The sequence below is a fragment of the Cnephaeus nilssonii genome (genome assembly GCF_951640355.1).
Source record: "Cnephaeus nilssonii genome assembly, chromosome: 8".
Classification (NCBI taxonomy): Eukaryota; Metazoa; Chordata; class Mammalia; order Chiroptera; family Vespertilionidae; genus Cnephaeus; species Cnephaeus nilssonii.
In genome coordinates, this window is record NC_137079.1 from 90001536 (window position 1) to 90020627 (window position 19092).

The 19092-nt window shown below is 46.8% G+C and overlaps 1 protein-coding gene across 1 annotated transcript in view; it reads left to right on the forward strand.

Annotated features, from left to right (window-relative positions):
* Window positions 1-2207: 2207 nt before the first annotated feature.
* The window catches only part of SERPINE3 (serpin family E member 3), a gene marked incomplete at its 5' end in the record, with an annotated part of 56935 nt that continues 40050 nt past the window's right edge, over window positions 2208-19092 (forward strand). The window contains 5 exon segments of the mRNA XM_079778717.1: window positions 2208-2238; window positions 3354-3487; window positions 3491-3577; window positions 5079-5242; window positions 7071-7268. Coding sequence (XP_079634843.1) covers window positions 2208-2238; window positions 3354-3487; window positions 3491-3577; window positions 5079-5242; window positions 7071-7268 — 614 coding nt within the window.

Below are 19092 nucleotides of genomic sequence, written 5' to 3' on the forward strand. Positions count from 1 at the left end.
GGCCAGACGGGCACAGCCTGAGACTCAGAACAGACGCCAGTGACATCGCCAAAGAGTATCTTTGTTTTCACCACATGAAATGCACGATTTCCTAATGCTCTGATTTCTAGGGATTTCCATTGCTTTTCCAGGTAAATTAATAAATAGCATGAGAACGCTGCTAGAAGCAGAGGCCTCAGAGCTGAAGTGGCCTGACCCCTGGGAGAGAATTCTGTCTGATGGTGAGTGTGGATTCACTTTCACAGTTATTCTGTCATTTGATTCTCGTAGAAACCACATACAATCGCTAGGCCGCCATTTATAATCCCCACTGACAAATGAGACAAGAGGTTACTGATTTGACAAGACTCAGCACCCCTAATGGGCCAGTGGAGGGGCCAGCATTCAAGTTTCAGATTCTCTGACCCCAAGTCCTATGTTCTTTCCACAATTCCTTAGCCCCACTCTAAGCCACTGAGTAGTTCCATAAATATATATACACCTTGCCTTCTCAGAGACACTGGTAACCTATTACTCTCTCAGACTCACCAAACCCTTTGGATGTCATCCTAAACTTAACCCTCGTTTAATTTGCAGGCAATTAAACCATCAATATCACAAAGATGGTTTTGTAGTTTGAGAATTTTATGTATATTAACTTTACAAAGTCAGAACCTATCAGATGCAGTGTTACATTTAAAAAGTTCAGGTCAGCAAATGTACAAAAAAAGAAGGCCCTCTCCACGCTGGCCTGCAAATGAGTTAAAAGGCTGGTCTGCAGCAAGACCCAGGAAAATACCATTTCTTCTATCACTTCCTTCTCACTCTGCGCCCAATCCAGGGACCCTCTCCTCAAGCTCTGCACCTTCGTCAGGACTTTCCCGACCTACAGCAGCCCCCATGGTTCCCCTCTGTCTCCCTCCCAGTCAGCATTCCGATAGAACCACCTCACCGCTGTCCTGCATGAAAGACGGCTTTCTGGGAGCGGGCGGCCTGGAGGAAGGAAGCCAGCAGGGACAGGGTTCTCTTCCAGGGTGGTGGGAGAGGAGCACTCGCCCCATCACCGACAAGGACCTAGGGAATGCCTGGCAATGAGGCACAATTGGAGGCTTTGTGGTCTGTGGAGCTTTGTGCCCACGTTCATTTCAAGAGGAAAAGGCTCTCGGGGGCAGGGGAGCAGCGTGCTCCCAGCCCACCTGCCCTTCACCTGTGGCCAGGAGGGCAGCGCAGCGCCACCTCTTACATTCCAGTGACACGGAGCACGTTCATTCATTTGTCTGAGCCCAGCTCCCTCATCTGTGAGTGGGGATCATAAAAGCACTTGATTCCCAGGGTTGTTGAAAGGATTAAATGTGATCATGAATGTAGAGCGTTTGGCAGTCTGGGAACACCATCAGCCTTCACTCCTTTTATTCTGGCGAGGTACATTCCAGCAGCATCTAGGAAAGCTCCTCCTGTGTGTGGATGGGCAGGAATAGGCTAGGCCAGTGGTCGGCAAACCGCGGCTCGCGAGACACATGCAGCTCTTTGGCCCCTGGAGTGTGGCTCTTCCACAAAATACCACGTGCGGGCACGCACGTACAGTGCGATTGAAACTTCGTGGCCCATGCGCAGAAGTCGGTTTTCGGACTGGGCGGGTCTATTTTGAAGAAGTGATGTTAGAACACTCAAGGGGCCAAAGAGCCGCATGTGGCTCGCGAGCCGCGGTTTGCCGACCACTGGACTAGGCTCAGGTGGAGAAAAACTCTCTCAAGCCAATTCATTCTGCCACCTTAATGTGTCGCGTTAAAAGAACGATTGGTTGCTTGACCCATCCCTCGGTCACACTACAGTATGGACCTCTCCATTCACCCCCGCAGACAGTCAACATTTCACAGGAGCGTGATCCTATAAGTGCACGTGATCCCCTCAGTAAAGGACAATTTGATGAGTGTTTTGTTCATTCATTTCTTTTCTCACTAAAATAAAAGGCAAGCATTGGAGTTAGGCTATAATTCATTATATATATATATCCTAAATCCATTTTTAGTTCATTTTTTACAGTTGTAGATTCTAAGAAGCAGCTTGGGTAGTAAAAGTTTTATGGATGAATGAAATCTGTCCTCATGTGTTCTGTGCCTGGTGGCTGGGGCCCTGCAGTGGAATTCTGGGTCCTGTGCCCCCCCTCAGAGAACTTTGGCCAAGCAAGTCAGGAGTCTGCTGCTGCCTCCTGGCCTGGCCTTCGTGACATGAAGGGTTTTGGAGTGGAGGCGTCCCGAGGCAAGTCAGAGGTACATTCCAACCAGCGTTCTGAGAGAACCGGCAGGGGCAGGACAGTGCAGAAAGATGATACAAATCACGTCTCTCACAGGGGAGAGTTGTGGACAGCCACAGAGCTGCGCCTCAGAGGAAGGAGTGGCGAGGGAGACAAGGAAAGGGCCATGTCCCAGAGCCAGCGGCCCAGGAAGGGCACCTGTCTGCTGGAAGAGCCCAGCCCGCATAGGTCAAGAGCAGGATGTGTGGGATACTCAGCTGGCTTCCGACTCAGCAGCAGGCCAGGCCTCCGTCCAGCTACAAATGCCTAAGGGAGAAGAGGAACCACTGCATTGGATTATGGAGTGAAAAAGAAATCGCTATGGATTACGGAGGGAGATAAGGAAGCAATCTGAATAAGCAGTAAGTAAATAGAAGTCCAGCTGTCCTCCAAGAAGGTGGGAACGATCAACTCTCTCAAATGCTTATTATTTCCTCAACCTTCTTGCAGGCTCTCGCTGACATTAATACCACAAGCTGTCTGCTGGGTTTTAGGAGTGGGGGATGGGAGGCATTCTTACCTTTCCTCTGTGTTTCTCCGATTGAAAGCATAGTTCTAATGCATCCAAATGACACTCGGGCTTGTGACGTGCAGTTGTGGAAATGGGTTTTAGGCCCTGAACCAGATGTATTGACCATTTGCCCCCATCTATCACTGTTACTTGTGACTCTCCCCATGAATTGGTTGACTTTATAAATATTTGAAGCCCCATCACCCTGCACACCAGCTCTGCAGCTTTCCCAGTCCTCTCTACTCTAGCACTGATCAACATTTCTGAACCAAGAAGTTAAGGAAAAATAGCCTCTGGGATGTCTGTAGTTTTTCTACTCAACTTAATCACAGCCTGTTTTCTTTCAGATCTAGCATGGTTTCTTTCCCCAACTTCTGTGGATCTGTAGATCCAAGCTAATTCCTGTGCAGTTTAGCTGTGACTTTACCAAACTGGCTCTTTATGGTAGATGAACCTTATGAAGCAAGAGTAACGTTGCTGGGACCACATTTCAATGCAATGTGAGTTGTGCTAACTCCCTACTCACACCATTGGCAATTTATCCAAACAGCTTTCTCACAGACTAAACAGTGAGAGACTTCTTGCACACTGTTTATGCCACACTACCCAACTCCAGCCAGGGCACCAAGAAGGAGCTGGCCTGCATCCTATTTGTGCAAGCAGAGATGCCACTCTCTCCCTGCTTTGTGGAGCAGGTCTCCTGGTAGGCCAGCTGCAGCCTGGAGCCAGCCAACCTCAGTGAGCCCAATAGTAGCACCATCCAGGCCAAGGAGTGGGCCTCCGGCAGAGGTCAGGTAAGAGAAAGCTGTCCACCTCAATGAGGCTAATGTCAGGTGGCTGTAAAGACAGAATACCACCCATTACTTGTCAGAAGCCATGTGGATGGGTACTTGGGCTGCCTTCAGTTGCAGCAGAAGTTTATCCTCTTCAGAGACCCTACCCTGACTTAAAAATTCCTGTCTCAGCTCATGCTGCCATGGGGCCAAGGTCACGGTTAGCTGCTCTCAACCCATGGACAAATGTCCTCTAAGCAGTTGGTGCAGCCATGAAGAGTCTGGAGTCTGGGGCCAAGCCTGGAGTCCTGGGGTTCAAATCCAAGGTTTCTATCTTGAGCAACTGGGTGGATGATGGCTTTGCCACTGATGATACATGGCTTTGGACAACCTCTCCAAGCCTTGGTGCCTCCATTTGTAAAAATTTAAAAATTGGGAATAACAATAGAATTGATGGAGAAGTTGGTGAGGGTTAGTTAAAGCATTTAGAATAGAGCCTAGCACAAAGTATGCATTTATTAAATAAACTAGAGGCCCAGTGCACGAATTCGTGCACCCATGGGGTCCCTCGGCCTGGCCTGCGGGGATCGGGTCAAAACTGGCTCTCCAACATCTCCTGAGGGTTCCCAGATTGCAAGAGGGCACAGGCCAGGTTGAGGGACCCCACCAGTGTATGCTTGGGGCCAGGGAGGGACTGTAGGAGGGCTCCAGGGCCTGTCCTGCCCGTTTCGCCCAATCCTGATTGGGGCAATCAGAGCCGGCCAGCTGGGGAGGGACTGCGGGAGGTTGGTTGGCTGGGGAGGGACTGCAGGAGGGCTCCAGGATGTGTCCGGCCCATCTAGCCCAGTTCCAATCGGCCGGACCTCAGCAGCAAGCTAACCTACCAGTCGGAGCGTCTGCCCCCTGGTGGTCAGTGCATGTCATAGCGACTGGTCCAATGGTTGAACAAAGGGTTGGACACTTAGCATATTAGGATTTTATTATATAGGATAAAGGGCAAAAATCATCCCCTGATGGGTCATCAGCCTGCTCCTTTCTGGAGAGGTTTAAATTTGAGGATCGTTTCCTGGAAGTCGTTGTCTAAGCAAAAGCTCTGCCAGGCTGAGGCCCAGCTGTTGGAGAGATGGGGGTGGGCTGGGTTGGGGTAACATTGAGCAGCATCTCCCAGCACAGCACTCAGTCCCTCCCATGGGGGCTTCCTGAGCAGTGTATGCCTAACACTTCCTGGGAAACGGCCCCAGATGGAGCACCCCAACCTGTTCAGAAAGGAATTAAATATTGGTCTCCAGCTCTAGCTAGTTATAAACACAATTGTGCAGCTAATAGGCACTAATAAGCATGCTACAAACCCAACTTCAGCGATGCCTCAGCACCCTGCAGCGTGTACGCCGGTGTCAGCCAAACAGGCGCTCGCTCTCATGCTTGCAGGTGAGGGCCCAAGGGGCTCGACGTGGGGCCAAAGCAGGGCAGCATTGCTCAGCGGGCGCCTGTAAGCACGTCTTTCCAAAGTGCTTGGTGGCAGAGATCGCCCTCCACGGACACTCAGCTCCTGCCTTTCACCTGTGCGCAGGTCCTCGTCCTCCAGGTCCCCATGATGTACCAAATGACTAGGGTGAGTTCCTTCCCGGCCAGCCAGGTGTCTAAAGTGAGGAACCTGGGAGCAATGCAGCCCGGAGAGGAGGCCAGGTGTCTGCTCTGAAAGGGGGTGGGGGCTGAGTTCCTCTGAGGTTCCCTCTGCTGTGTGGGGTGTGGAGTGAGGAAAGATCAGGGTGCCAGGAGACTCAGCTAGGACAGTGAAGGAGCAGATGGGGAAGAGGAACCCATTTCATGCTTGACATTTCCCTCTGCAGTTTGTAAATGGACGAGTTAGTGTGAAACCAGAAAATGTTTGGACCAAACCTCTCCCCTGGAAGGTATTCCCTTAAAATGAATATTGCTTCACCGCTTGGTGCTGAGAAAGGATGGAAGGTTGAGGGTCATGTCTAAAAGGCTCTCAAGAGCATGCCCGCACTGAACGCCATGGTCCTGAAATACCACCATTTGGCCTGCCCACCCTGCCTGATGGCCACTCCTGTCAGTAAGTGCTGGGCAGCCCCATCCTGGCACACGGGTGTGTGGTGTGGACACTTTGGTGAGGCCCTAAGAGGCAAAGGAGAAAGGGACCACACCACCCTGCCCCACACACCTCCTTTCCCCTCACTGGCAGGCTCAGCCCCCTCTGGCTTGTGGGACCAATGATGTTCTCACCCAGGAAAAAGTCAATGAGATTTAAATGGGTGTTTTAGGAACTTCGGCATTTAAAAAGCTTGCTACTCCTCCTGCTTTGGTTTTATGAGTGCTTAGTGAATTTACCAATAATTATTACTAGCGGTCAAGTAAGATGGGCATGGAACACCATCTATTGGATAAGTAAATATACATTTACAATGTACTCTAGTTCTCATTCCCAACACCTGCCCATTGCTGCTCTGACCCAGCTGGATGAGCTGTCAGCTGCATGAGGGCTGGTGGGTGGGGATGCTCTTGTTTCTCCTAGCATGCCCTGCACAGTACCTGGCTCATAACAGAGGCTGAAGTAAGGAGTAGGACCCACGCCCCTGTCTTTCCCCACTGAGCCGAAGATTTTGCCTTAGTGGCCAGCCAGCCCTGCTGTCCCCCAACACGGGGGCCCAGGCCTCCCTATCCTGATGCCAGCTCTCCCTGGCCTGCCTGGATTGCTCCATGTTACCTGCCCCTCTTGTCCCATCACTGTGTCTGGACGCTGCCTCTGCATTCACCAGCAACCCTTGCTAAGTCTCCCTGCCTAAGGGAGCAAGTCTCCCTGCCTAAGTCTCCCTGCCTCTGCATTCACCAGCAACCCTTGCTAAGTCTCCCTGGCCACCTGTGTCTGCTGCCACCTGTCCCATCATGGGTTTCTGAAAACGTACTCTGCCTAAGGGTTTGGACTTGTCCTTGACCAGTCATTGCCTTTGCCCACAAGCTCCCAGCTGTCTAACCTGAGACTTACTTCTTTATGTCACAGGGTACAAATTATCTGCCCCCAGGTCAAATCCCGCCTGTCGGATTGTTGTGTTAGGCCTATGCAGTGTTTTAAAAATTAGAAAACTTCATATGACATCTGGGGTTACAGCTCTCATTCAAAGAAAGAGAGATCTGGCACGAAGAGCCTAGGTCCCCACATGGCCATAATAAGCCAATATTGTAATGGCTGCCCCTTTAAAACGGGGTCTATAGTTTTTTCACACACCATAGTCCCCACCATGTCCAACCACTGCAGGCCCTGTGATGTAAGCCTTGGGAGGGTATCTTAGAGATTCTAGGTTTTAGGACCAGAAAAGGTAACCATAGCCCCCAATAGTCTCTGGCCTCAAACTGCTTCCTGAGAGTGAGGTGGACACCCTGTTAATAAAATGCATTGTTTCCATTTCGGTGAGTGGGCCCTTCCCAGGGGCTGGCACTATTTGGCTCCCCTGGCTACTGGGACAGATCTAACCCCCATCCACTGAGCTTCCAGGCCAGCTCAGGACCGCGTGGGCCATCAGGGAGGAGTGCTGGAGCTGCCTTACCTGGGACGTGCAGGGAGTCTACTCCTGGTGCTGCCCTGTGACACAGACACCCCACTGAGCCACACTGAGGCACACCTCACAGCCAGCATTATCCGCGTCCGGACCACCAGTCTGAGGAGAGCCAGGAGCGAAGTGTGCCTGCCCAGGTAAGCAGCTGTGCCGTTGTTGTAGGGGGCTCTGCAGCCTGATCCAACTGGTCAGGCTTGGGTTAGAGAACCCAGGTGGTCTCACTCGAGGGTCTATCCTTAAATATTTGGCCAACTTGTCTAATGTACCCCTAGAGGTTAGGCCAAGGGGGAGTCCCCCTAGAGTTTGGGTCCATTTCAGAGTCATTGCTGACTAGCTCATAACACAGGCTGAAAGGAACTACTTTCCTGGGGTCTTCTCAAGAAAAGCTGCCATACCTTCATAGAGCCAGACTGGAGCCCCCAGACCCTCACTCCAGCTTCACGCCACATTTGGTTTTCTGGGCAGGAAAAGAAGGTCAGTGCAATTACATTGGAAGAATGTACCCCAAATCTTATCACATCCTAAGAGTATACAGCTGTCATTTTTCCAAAACAAAAGGGGTAAGATAGCTTACGTAAGTGAAATACAGATATAATTCTAATTGGAAGGCAAATTAAGGCATAAAAATTTAAGACTAAGGTTTCTTTCTTTCATCTCTAAGTAAATCGAGGTGAGCCTTTCTTTAAGAAAACCATATAGGTAAAAAAGCAAATTGTTAAAAAGTTAAATGATAGTGCTAGATTTTGCTTTTCTAAAGCAAAACCTATTTATAAAACTTAATAATTGCAAAAGATCGCCCTGACCAGTTTGGCTCAGTGGATAGAGCGTCAGCCTGCGTGCGGACTGAAGGGTCCCGGGTTCGATTCCAGTCAAGGGCATATACCTTGGTTGTGGGCATATCCCCAGTGGGGGTTGTGCAGGAGGCAGCTGATTGATGTTTCTCTCTCACCGATGTTTCTAACTCTCTATCCCTCTCCCTTCCTCTCTGTAATAAATCAATAAAATATATTTTAAAAAAAATAATTGCAAAAGATCCTTCATTCAGCACCTTTAAATGATAAACTTCTCCATTATATTTGAAATCAGAGTACATTTATAATTAATTTGTAATCAGCATTAAGTGAAGCCTGTTGTCTGAGGGCTCATTTTCAGCACGTGGATTCTTCATGCTCCTTCCCACTGGCCACTTTGGCCTCCTCTACGGACCAGGCACTCAGCCACACTGAGCCAGAGGCCTTGGCCGTGCTCCCTCGAGGAGTTAAAAATAAGTAAAAAAAAAAAAAAAAAAAAAAAAGTCCAGGCACTGGCATAAAAACACCCAAAGAGAGACCCAGTAAGTTAAGGACCAAGGTCTAAAGTGGTACCTGGCATAGCAAGGGCAGAAGAGCTACCATACCTTCCCTGGGCCAGACTGAAGACTTAAAATAAAGCCTATCTCTCCAAACCAAACATTTGGATCCCAAATCAAAACACAAAGACTGGGTATTTCCACATATCTCTCTGGCATACAGCAAAAGCAACACTAATTTTTTTTGTTATATTTGATAAAAGCTCAGTAAAGAAGAGGAGCTTTCAATGTTAAAAGTAGAAAGAAGAAATTTTCCAAAATGGTTGTGGAATAAATGGAAGCTACACTGACAGTCTCTCAGGACCAATCTGTAAATACAACTAAAATACAGGAAAACCATGCTGAAAAAATCAACTGAAGACCAGCTGGAGAAAATCCTGATAACCAAGGATGGAAAGTGGAGACTGCATAAAGACTGGTAGGAAGTACAGAGGTGCAAAGGGGCTGGCCAGGCTCCCACAGACAGCAGCTGAAGTTCTGGAAGGATATCTCTGCTGTGGGGGGTTCCCACTGAGAACAGTGAGGTCTGAACCCCAAGCTGGGCTTCCCAGTGAGAGCGCCAGAACTGAGAATGCTGCCCATATAACATCTGGCTGTGAAAAGCAACAGGGTTGCTTTCTGCCAGCCAGAGATGTCTGGAAATGCAGGCACCCTCATAAAGGGCCAACACATAAAATTTTGTGTGCAGCCACTCACCTTGGTCTCTGGCAGAGGGAGGGCAGAGTGGACTGGAGCTGTGTTGAGCAGAAGCCCGGAGTGGGGGCTCTGGGGTTGGAGCTCAGAGGGCAGCCACCCCGGTATCATGTGCTGAGTCAGTCCCTCATGCTGTGGGGGAAATCTTTCTCCAGTGAACCTTTGCTATCCAGGCAGTTTTTGCATCAGGAGAAGGCAATTGCCCCACCCTGTTGGAAGACCTCTCACCTAATCCTGTGGTCAATAGCCTGAGGCAAATCAAGACTGAGTGTCAATGAGACTGCAGGGAGAGGAGGGTCTCTGGAGGCTTCGAGTCTTTGCCTGATCTAATCCGGGGCCTGGGAAAAGGAAAAGCAAACCCTGGTTCCTGTCTTGGTCCTTTCCAAAGGCACCCAGCCCAAGCAGAGGGAGCCACAAGCTGTGGATTGCTGATAGCTTCAAAGAAGATGCTCAAGGTGAGTCAAAAACAGCATTGTCCTCTACTAGAGATTGGGAGTCATATCAGACCAACCTAATACATAGACACAAATCCAAACAGGCAGCCAAAATGAAGAGACAAAAAAAAAAAAGCCCCAAATGAAAGAATAGAAAATTCTCCAGAAGAAGAGCTGAATGAAATAGAGATAAGAAGTTTATCAGATATAGAGTTCAGAATAATGATGGCAAAAATACTCAACAGCATGAGAAAAGATATAGTAACTATGAAGAATGACATAGCACTAATAAAGAAAACAGTGGCCAAAACCGATTTGGCTCAGTAGATAGAGGGTCAGCCTGTGGACTGAAAGGTCCCAGGTTCGATTCCGGTCAAGGGCATGTACCTTGGTTGCGGGCACATGTCCAGTAAGGGGTGTGCAGGAGGCAGCTGATCAATGTTTCTCTCTCATCGATGTTTCTAACTCTATCTCTCTCCCTTCCTCTCTGTAAAAAATCAATAAAATATATTTTAAAAAAAGAAAAAAGAAAACAGTGAAAGGAATACACAGCATATTAGAGGATGCCGAGGATCAGATCGTGAATTAGAACACAAGGTAAAAAAAAAAAAAAAAAAAATCACTCAATGAGAGAACTAAAAATAAATAAATAAATAAAAAACAATTATAAAAATGGAGGACAGCTTAAGGGAGCTGTGGGACAACATGAAACTTAACAATATTTGTATAATAGGGGTGGATGTGGAAGAAAGTCAGCAAGGGATAGAGAACGTGTTTGAAGAAATAATGGTGAAAGAAAAAGTCACACAAGTCCAGGAGGCACAGAGAGTCCCAAGCAAGAAGAACCCAAATAGGCCTATACCCAGACACATCATAATTTAATTGCCAAAAATTAAAGACAAAGAGAGAGTCTTAAGGGCACCTAGAGAAAAGCAATTTGTTACCTACAAAGGAGCTTCCATAAGGCTGTCAGCTAATTTCTCATCAGAAACTCTATTGGCCAGAAGGGAATGGCATGAAGTAGTCAAGGTAATGAAAATCAAGGATCTGAAACTAAGTTTACTATATCTAGCAAGGCTATCTTTCAAAATAGATGGTGAAATAAAGAGCTTCCCAGACAGAAAAAAAAAAAGGCTAAAGGAGCTTATCACTGCCAAAACAGTACTGAAAGAAATGCTAAAGGGACTACTGTAATGAGAAGAAGAAATAGAAAGAGAGAGAGAGAGAGAGAGAGAGAGAGAAACATAAACATACAGAATTAAAATGGCAAGAAATAAGTACCTACCAATAATAACCTTAAATGTAAATGGATTAAATGCTCCAATAAAAAGGCATAGGGTAGCTGAATGGGTACAAAAACATGACCTAATTATATGCTGTCTACAAGAGACCCACCTTAGAACAAAAGACTCACATAGGATGAAAGTGAAGGGATGGAATAATTTTTTCATACAAATGGAAACCAAAATAAAGCTGGGATAGCAATACTCATATCTGACAAAATAGTCTTTAAAATGAAGGCCATCACAAGAGATCATAAAGATCACTACATACCATAATAGTAAAGGGATTGATCCAACAAGAGGCTATAACCCTGGTAAACATATATGCACCCAACACAGGAGCACCTAAATATAATTTTAAAAAGACTTCTAGAGGACTTTAAGGGAGAGATCAACAACAATATAGTCATAGAAGGGGACTTTAACACCCTGCTGACTTCACTGGATAGATCTTACAAAAAAATTAACAAGGAAACAGAGACTCTAAGAGATACACTGAATCAGGTGGATTTAATTGACATTTATAGAACATTTCAACCCAAAGCTGCAGCATATACATTCTTCTCAAGTGCACATAGGCTATTCTCAAAGATAGACCACAAAGCTAGACTCTACAAGGTTAAGAAGATTCAAATCATATCAAGCATCTTCACAGATCACAATGGAATGAAATTAGAAATCAACTACAAAATAACAAACACTCAGAAACATTCAAATACATGGAGGCTAAATAGCATATTATTAAACAATGAATGGGTTACAGAGAGATCCAAAAAGAAATAAAATACTTCCTGGAAACAAATAAAAATGAACACACAACAACCCAAAATCTCTGGGACACAGCAAAAGCAGTCCTGAAAGGGAAGTTAATAGCACTACAGGCCTACCTCAAAAAAAAAACAAGAAAAAATGCCCTAGCTGGTTTGGCTCAGTGGATAGAGCCTCGACCTGCAGACTGAAGGGTCCCATGTTAATTCTGGTCAAGGGCACATGCCCAGGTCATGGGCTCGATCCCTAGGAGGGGATGTGCAGGAGGCAGCAGATCAATGATTCTCTCTCATCATTGATGTTTTTATCTCTCTCTCTCCCTCTCCCTTCCTCTCTGAAATCAATAAAAATATATTTTAAAAAAAAGAAAATTTAATAATAAATTATTTAACCCTACAACTTAAATAATTAGAAAGAGATCAACAAGAAAATCCCTGAGAAAGTAGAGGGAAGGGAATAATAAAGGTTAAAGCAGAAATAAAAAAAAACATAGAGGCTAAGAAATATATACAAAAATAAATGAAACCAAGAGCTGGTTCTTTGAAAAGATAAAAAAGATTGATAAACCATTAGCCAGACTCATCAAGAAACAAAGAGAGAGGACCCAAATAATTAAAATCAGAAACAAAAGCAGAGAAGTAACAATTGACACCACAGAAATACAAAGGATTATAAGAAAATACTATGAACAACTATATGCCAACAAGCAGGACAATGTGGATGAAATGGATAATTCCTAAAAAAATACCATCTCCCAAAACTAAATCAAGGAGAATGAGAAAACTTGAATAGGCCAATAACTACTAATGAAATAGAAGCAGTAATCAAAAAACTCCCAGCAAGATTCCTCAAGGAAGGAACAACCTAAGACAGGCACAGTCGCAGAGGGGCCATCAGGAGAGAATTTGGGGATCAACAGAGGTGGGGCACAGACCCTCACCCCCCCAACATTGCAGGGGCCTGAATCCTAGCCCCTTCTGAGGGAGGTCTCCTGCCCCCATGGCTGCTTTGTGCTTCCCATGCCCAGCTCAGATCAGGACCCAGGTGACCGACAGAGACTTGGCCGACAGCAGCTGCCCTCTCACTCCAACAAGAATTGTTTGAGTTGCCCTGTACCCATGGTGTGGGGAAGGGGGTTTACGATATCTAAATCCAGCCTACCACCAGGAATGCTCAGGACCTACTCAAGAAGGCAAATAATCCCTTCCACCAATATTTACAGGGTAAAACAAGATTATTGTTAGAGTAATAAATTTGACAGTAAAATAGTAGTCAAGTTTTCAGACAAATTTAAATTGGCTAGTTGAAACAAGTGAATATTCTAGAAAAATTAATTGTACCAGACAAAAAGGTGTTCCTAAAGAGTCAACTAAAATTTTTATTGGTACTTCATCTCATGATAAAAGTGTGCACCATATAATGAACCTAAAACAGCTATATTATAGTGCAAAAAATTAAAATTTAAAAGCCACCAAGAATACATTATAAAATTTTCAAAAGCCTCCTAACATTTAAATCAAAAAAGGAGGGGATAGTAGAGGAATATCATGTAAGGAAAAATATCCTGTAAGTAAATTACATCTAGAAAATTAATACGTTAGAAAATTAATTGTAAGGCTAAAAGCAAGACACCCATGAAAAACACACAAGGTGACAAAACAAGCCAGAGGAAAATCATTTGGGCAAAAATTGAAAAAGGATCCCCAGTCAAATTTATAGAAAATATTCCTTTATTAACCTTTGGTCGAGAATATGTTTGTATATTTTCAGAAAACAACTCCGAGACCATGTGGATTCCAGCAAGAGAGGAATTGACAGGACTACTCCAGCCATGAAGACAGAAGAGAAGCAGTCCAGAGACGGAAGACGCTGATGTGGCCTTCCCATACTAGCAGTTAGCAGCTGTGCATCACTGCAGATTGCCCAGGACCAAACCGGACAGAGTCGGACCTGCATTACCACCATTTGTCCACCATCCAGAACTGAAATGTCAGTGCTGACATGTACACATAAGGAACTGTTGGACATTGAAATTGGGTCTCAAAAGAACTGTTGGCCCAGAAAAAAACTCACTACACACTGATTCATTTGCCTGTCACCATAACCATTATTGCTTATCTCATTTTCGGTTCTTATAAGTGTATTTCTAATAGCACATGATCTCACTCATCTAGGGGAAATAATGAACAACATAGACTGATGAACAAGAACAGACCCAGAAACAAGGAGGCATGGATCAGACTGTCGGGCCTCAGGGGGAGGGTAGGGAAGGGTGGGGGTAAAGGGGGAGACCAACCAAAGGACTTGCGTGCAGGCATATGAGCCTAACCAGCGGTTAAGGACAACAGGGGGGTGGGGGCATGTGTGGGGAGGGGTGTGGGATGGGAATGGGGGGACGAGGACAAATATGTGATACCTTCATCAATAAAGAAATTTAAAAAAATAAAAAATAAAAAAAATAAATAAAAAATAAAAACTCCCAGCAAACAAAAGCCCTGGCCTGGAAGGCTTCACAGGAGAGTTTTACTAAACCTTCAACTAGCAACTAATACCTATCCTCTTCAAACTATTGCAAAAAATCCCAGAGAAAGAAACACTTCCAACCTCTTTTTATGAGGCCAGTATTATCCTAATTCCAAAACTAGATAAAGATACTCCAAAGAAAGAGAATTATAGGCCAATATCCTGATGAACACAGATGCTAAAATCCTCAACAAAATATTAGCCAATCGCATAGAGCAATATATTAAAAAATATTATACACTGTGACCAAGTGGGATTTATTCCAGGGATGCTAGGCTGGTACAATATTTGCAAATCAATAAATGTGATACATCACATAAACAAAAAGAAGGATAAATATCACATGATTATATCAATAAATGTAGAAAAAGCATTTGACAAAATCCAACACCCTTTTTGATAAAAACTCTGAGCAAAGTGGGAATAAAGGGAGCATATCTCAACATCATCCTATCTAATAAAAAGGAAATATGCTAATTGACCATCATGCCCTCACAAGATGGCAGTGCCCACAGCCAATAAAGAGGGAATATGCTAATTGACTGCCATGCCCTCACAAGATGGTGGCGCCCACAGCCACAAGATGGTGGCACCCAGTCCTCTCAGCCCCGCCTCATCCAGCCGGAGTCCGGCCGCCAAAGGAAGGGCCTGTGGGCAGTGGCCACAGAGCCGGCCTAAGTGCATGGGAGGCTTGGGTCACCTGGGATGGCTGCTGAGGGCGAGGCCTGCAAACGGCCCTCAGCCCCTCACCCACGCTGGCCATGCCACCATCTGGGTGAGGGTCCCTGCTGGAGGGGCATGGCCAGCCTGAAAATGTCCCTCAGCCCCTTACCCAGGCTGGTCAGGCACCCCAGTGGGGACCCCCACCCCAATGGGGACATGGCCAGCCTGCAAACCACCACAGGCCCCTCGCCAGGCCACCCCCACCCTGATCCAGGACACCCTTCAGGGCAAACCAGCTGGCCCCCACCCGTGCACCAGGCCTCTATCTATACTAATAAAAGGGTAATGTGCTAATTAGACTGGGAGACCTTCCAGGAGACCTTCCGGACGTTCTTCTGGACAAAGCCATGGTGGCGGGGCCAAGGTAGAGGCGGTTAGAGGCCAAGAGGGGAGGGCAGTTGTGGGTGATCAGGCTGGTGGGGGGGGGCATTGAGGGTGATCAGGCCAGCGGGGGGGGGCAGTTGGGGGTGAGCAGGCTGGCAAGGGGGGGCCAGTTGGGGATGATCAAGCCGGCGGGGGGGAAGTTGGGGGTGAGCAGGCCAGCAGGGGGACAGTTGAGGGAGAGCAGGCCATCAGTGGGGGTCAGTTGGGAATGATCAGGCCGGCAGGGGGCAGTTGGGGGTGAGCAGGCAGGCAGGGGGGCAGTTGGGGGCGAGCAGGCCAGCAGGGAGGGTAGGTGGGGGTGAGCAGGCCGGCAGGGGGGGCAGTTGGGGGGGAGAAGGCAGGCAGGGGGGCAGTTGGGGGCGAGCAGGCTGGCAGGGGGGGCAGTTGGGGGTGATCAGGCTGGTGGGTGGGAGGGAAGTTGGGGGCGAGCAGATTGGCAGGCAGAGTGGTTAGGGAGTGGTTAGGAGCAATCAGGCAGGCAGGCAGGTGAGCGGTTAGGAGCCAGCATTCCCGGATTGCGAGAGGGATCGGGCCTAAACCGGCAGTCGGACATCTCCTGAGGGGTCCCAGATTGGAGAGGGTGCAGGCCGGGCTGAGGGACACCCCCCGATGCATGAATTTCGTGCACTGGGCCACTAGTGTCAAATATATAATTGTTACATGAATAAAGCACTTACTTATTAGTTCAACATAGTAGGAAGCTAAGCATGAACATTGTTTTTCTAATATTAGAAGTGATATATATATTTTTAAGATTCACCAGATCTTATCGATCCAGAATGAGTTTTGCCCTTCCTTCAAGGAGCTGCTGATCATCATGGTATATGGTTTGTGTTTTTTACTAAGGAAGTTTTCTTTTTTTTAATTGAGATATAATTTACATGTCATACAATTTATTCTTTTAAAATGTACAATTCAGAGGTTTTTAGCATATTGTCAAAGTTGTACAACCATCACCACTATCTAATTCCAAAACATTTTCATCACCTCAAGAAGAAACTCCAAACCCAATAGCAGTCACTTGCATTTCCCCTCTTTCATATCCCTAGGCAACAACTAATCTACTTTCTGTCTCTATGAATTTGTCTATTCTGGACATTTCATAGAAATTAAATCATATAATATGTGGCCTTTTGTGTCTGGCTTCTTTCACTTAACATATAGATGACATGGTCTATCTGCTTTCACCACTCTTATTCAACATAGTACTGGAAGTCCTAGCCACAGTGATCAGGTTTTTCAAGGTTTATCTTTATTGTAGCACTAGAGGCCCAGTACACAAAATTTGTGCACGGGGCTGGGGGGGGGGGGTGTCCCTCAGCCCAGCCTACACCTTCTCCAATCTGGGACCCCTCGAGGGATGTCCAACTGCCCGTTTAGGCCCGATTCAGATAGGATCGGGCCTAAACGGGCAGTCGGACATCCCTCTGACAATCCAGGACTACTGGTTCCCAACTGCTCACCTGCCTGCCTTCCTGATTGCCCCTAACTGCTTCTACCTGCCAGCCTGATCACCCCCTAACCACTCCCCTGCCAGCCTGATTGATGCCTAACTGCTCCCCTGCCAGCCTGTTTGCCCCTAACTACCCTCCCCTGCAGGCCTGGTCACCCCTAACTGCCCTCCCCTGCAGGCCTGGTCACCCCTAACTGCCCTCCCCTGCAGGCCTGGTCCCCCCAACTGCTCTCCCCTGCAGGCCTGGGTCCCCCCAAACTGCCCTTCCATGCAGGCCCAGTTGCCCCCAACTTCCATCCTTTGCTGGCATGGTCACCCCTAACTGCCCACCCCTGCAGGCTTGATCGCCCCCAACTGCCCTCTCTTGCAGACCTGGTTCCTCCCAACTGCCCTCCCCTGCTGGCCATCTTGTGGCAGCCATCTTGTGTCCACAAGGGGGCAGTCATCTTTGACCACATGGGGGCAGCCATCTTGTGTGTTGGAGAGATGGTCAATTTGCATATTATTCTTTTATTAGATAGGATTAGATAGGATAGAGGCCTGGTGCACGGGTGGGGGCCGGCTGGTTTGCCCTGAAGGGTGTCCCAGATCAGGATGGGGTTCCCTTGGGGCATGGAGCGGCCTGGATGAGAGGCCAGTGGTGGTTTGCAGGCTGGCCACACCCCCTGGTGACTCAAGCAGAGGCCCTGGTATCTGGGATTTATTTATCTTCTATAATTGAAACTTTGTAGCCTTAAGCGGAGGCCAAGGCAGGCCAGGGAAGGCGGAAAGCTTGGCTTCCTCCATTGCCAGGGAAACCCAAGCCTTCTGCTCTATGGCCGCAGCCATCTTGGTTGGGTTAATTTGCATACTTTGCTCCTGATTGGCTGGTGGGCGTGGCTTGTGGGTGTGGTGGAGGTATAGTCAATTTGCATATTACTCTTTCATTAGATAGGATATATCAGAACTCCATTCTTTTTTGACTGAATTAGAGGCTAGGTGCATGAATTCGTGCATGAGTGGGGTCCCTTGACCTGGCCGGTGATTGGGGCCAGGTCAGGACTGGCTTGCTGGTGGGGAGGGACAAAGAAGGTTGGTCGGCCGTGGGAGGTTTGCTGTGGGAGTGCACTGACCAACAGGGGGCAGCTCCTGCATTGAGTGTCTGCTCCCTGGTGGTCAGTGTATTACAGAAGTCTGGAGAAAAACCAAGCAATGCTTAGAGAGATGGAGTTCCACTTTATTATTATTACACTAGCAGGCTCAGAGGGGAAAAAAAGTCTTTCAAATTCTGAGCAAAAACATGGAGGAAACTTTCCCTATTTATATTTTTCCACCCCCCTTTGTCTCCCAAATAAGGGTTTTTCCAGACCTTACGTCAGATGACTAGTCTACAAGGTCAGACAGCCAAGTTTATCTTCCCTATTATTCAAGCAGCTAGAAAGCAAAGTTAATTTACAGAGTAAGGGGCCGTCTAAAAATAATAGAGTTGGCTCACAGAATAAGTGATCACCTAATAGCAGAGAATTTCAAACAGTAGTTTTTACAAAAATAGGGGTTAGCCTTCTCAAGTGCACATCATAGCGACTGGTCAACTGATTGTAATCGTTGCTTAGGCTTTTACATATAGAGATAATAGGCCATTATATGGATATACTACATTTTGTTTAGCCTTCCATCACTTTATAAACATTTAGGTGCCAAGACACTTTTGGCTTGCTTCTACGTTTTGGCTTCTATGTGCACATTTTTTTGTGGACATACACTGAGTGGCCAGATTATTATGATCTCTGAATGCATAATAATCTGGCCACTCAGTGTGTGTGTGTGTGTGTGTGTGTGTATAGCCTGCTGCATGAATTCGTGCATGGGTGGGATCCAGCCAGCCTGGCCAGGGGGAGGGGACATGGGCGGTTGGCCGGCCTGCCTGCTGGTCGAACTCCTGGTCAAGGGGACAATTTGCATATTAGCCTTTTATTATATAGGATATACACTGAGTGTCCAGATTATTATGTGTTCAGAGATCATAATAATCTGGCCAGTCAGTGCATATTTTCAATTATCTTGGGTATATACCTATGAATGCAATTACAGAATGAAGGGTTAACTCTACATTTTCCATTTTGAGGAACTACCAGACAAGTTTACTAAGGAGCTGCACTATTTTACAGTCACCAGTGAATATGAGGTCCCAGTTTTTCCATACCAATGTTAACACTTGTTATTATCCATCTTTTTTTAAAGTCCCTCTTCATGTTAAATGGTAGAGTTTGAGTTTGGCATGATAAAAAGTTCTCAAGTGACTAGTGGTGATGGTTGGACAACAATGTGAATGCACTTAATGCCACTGAATTATACACTTAAAATGGTAAATTT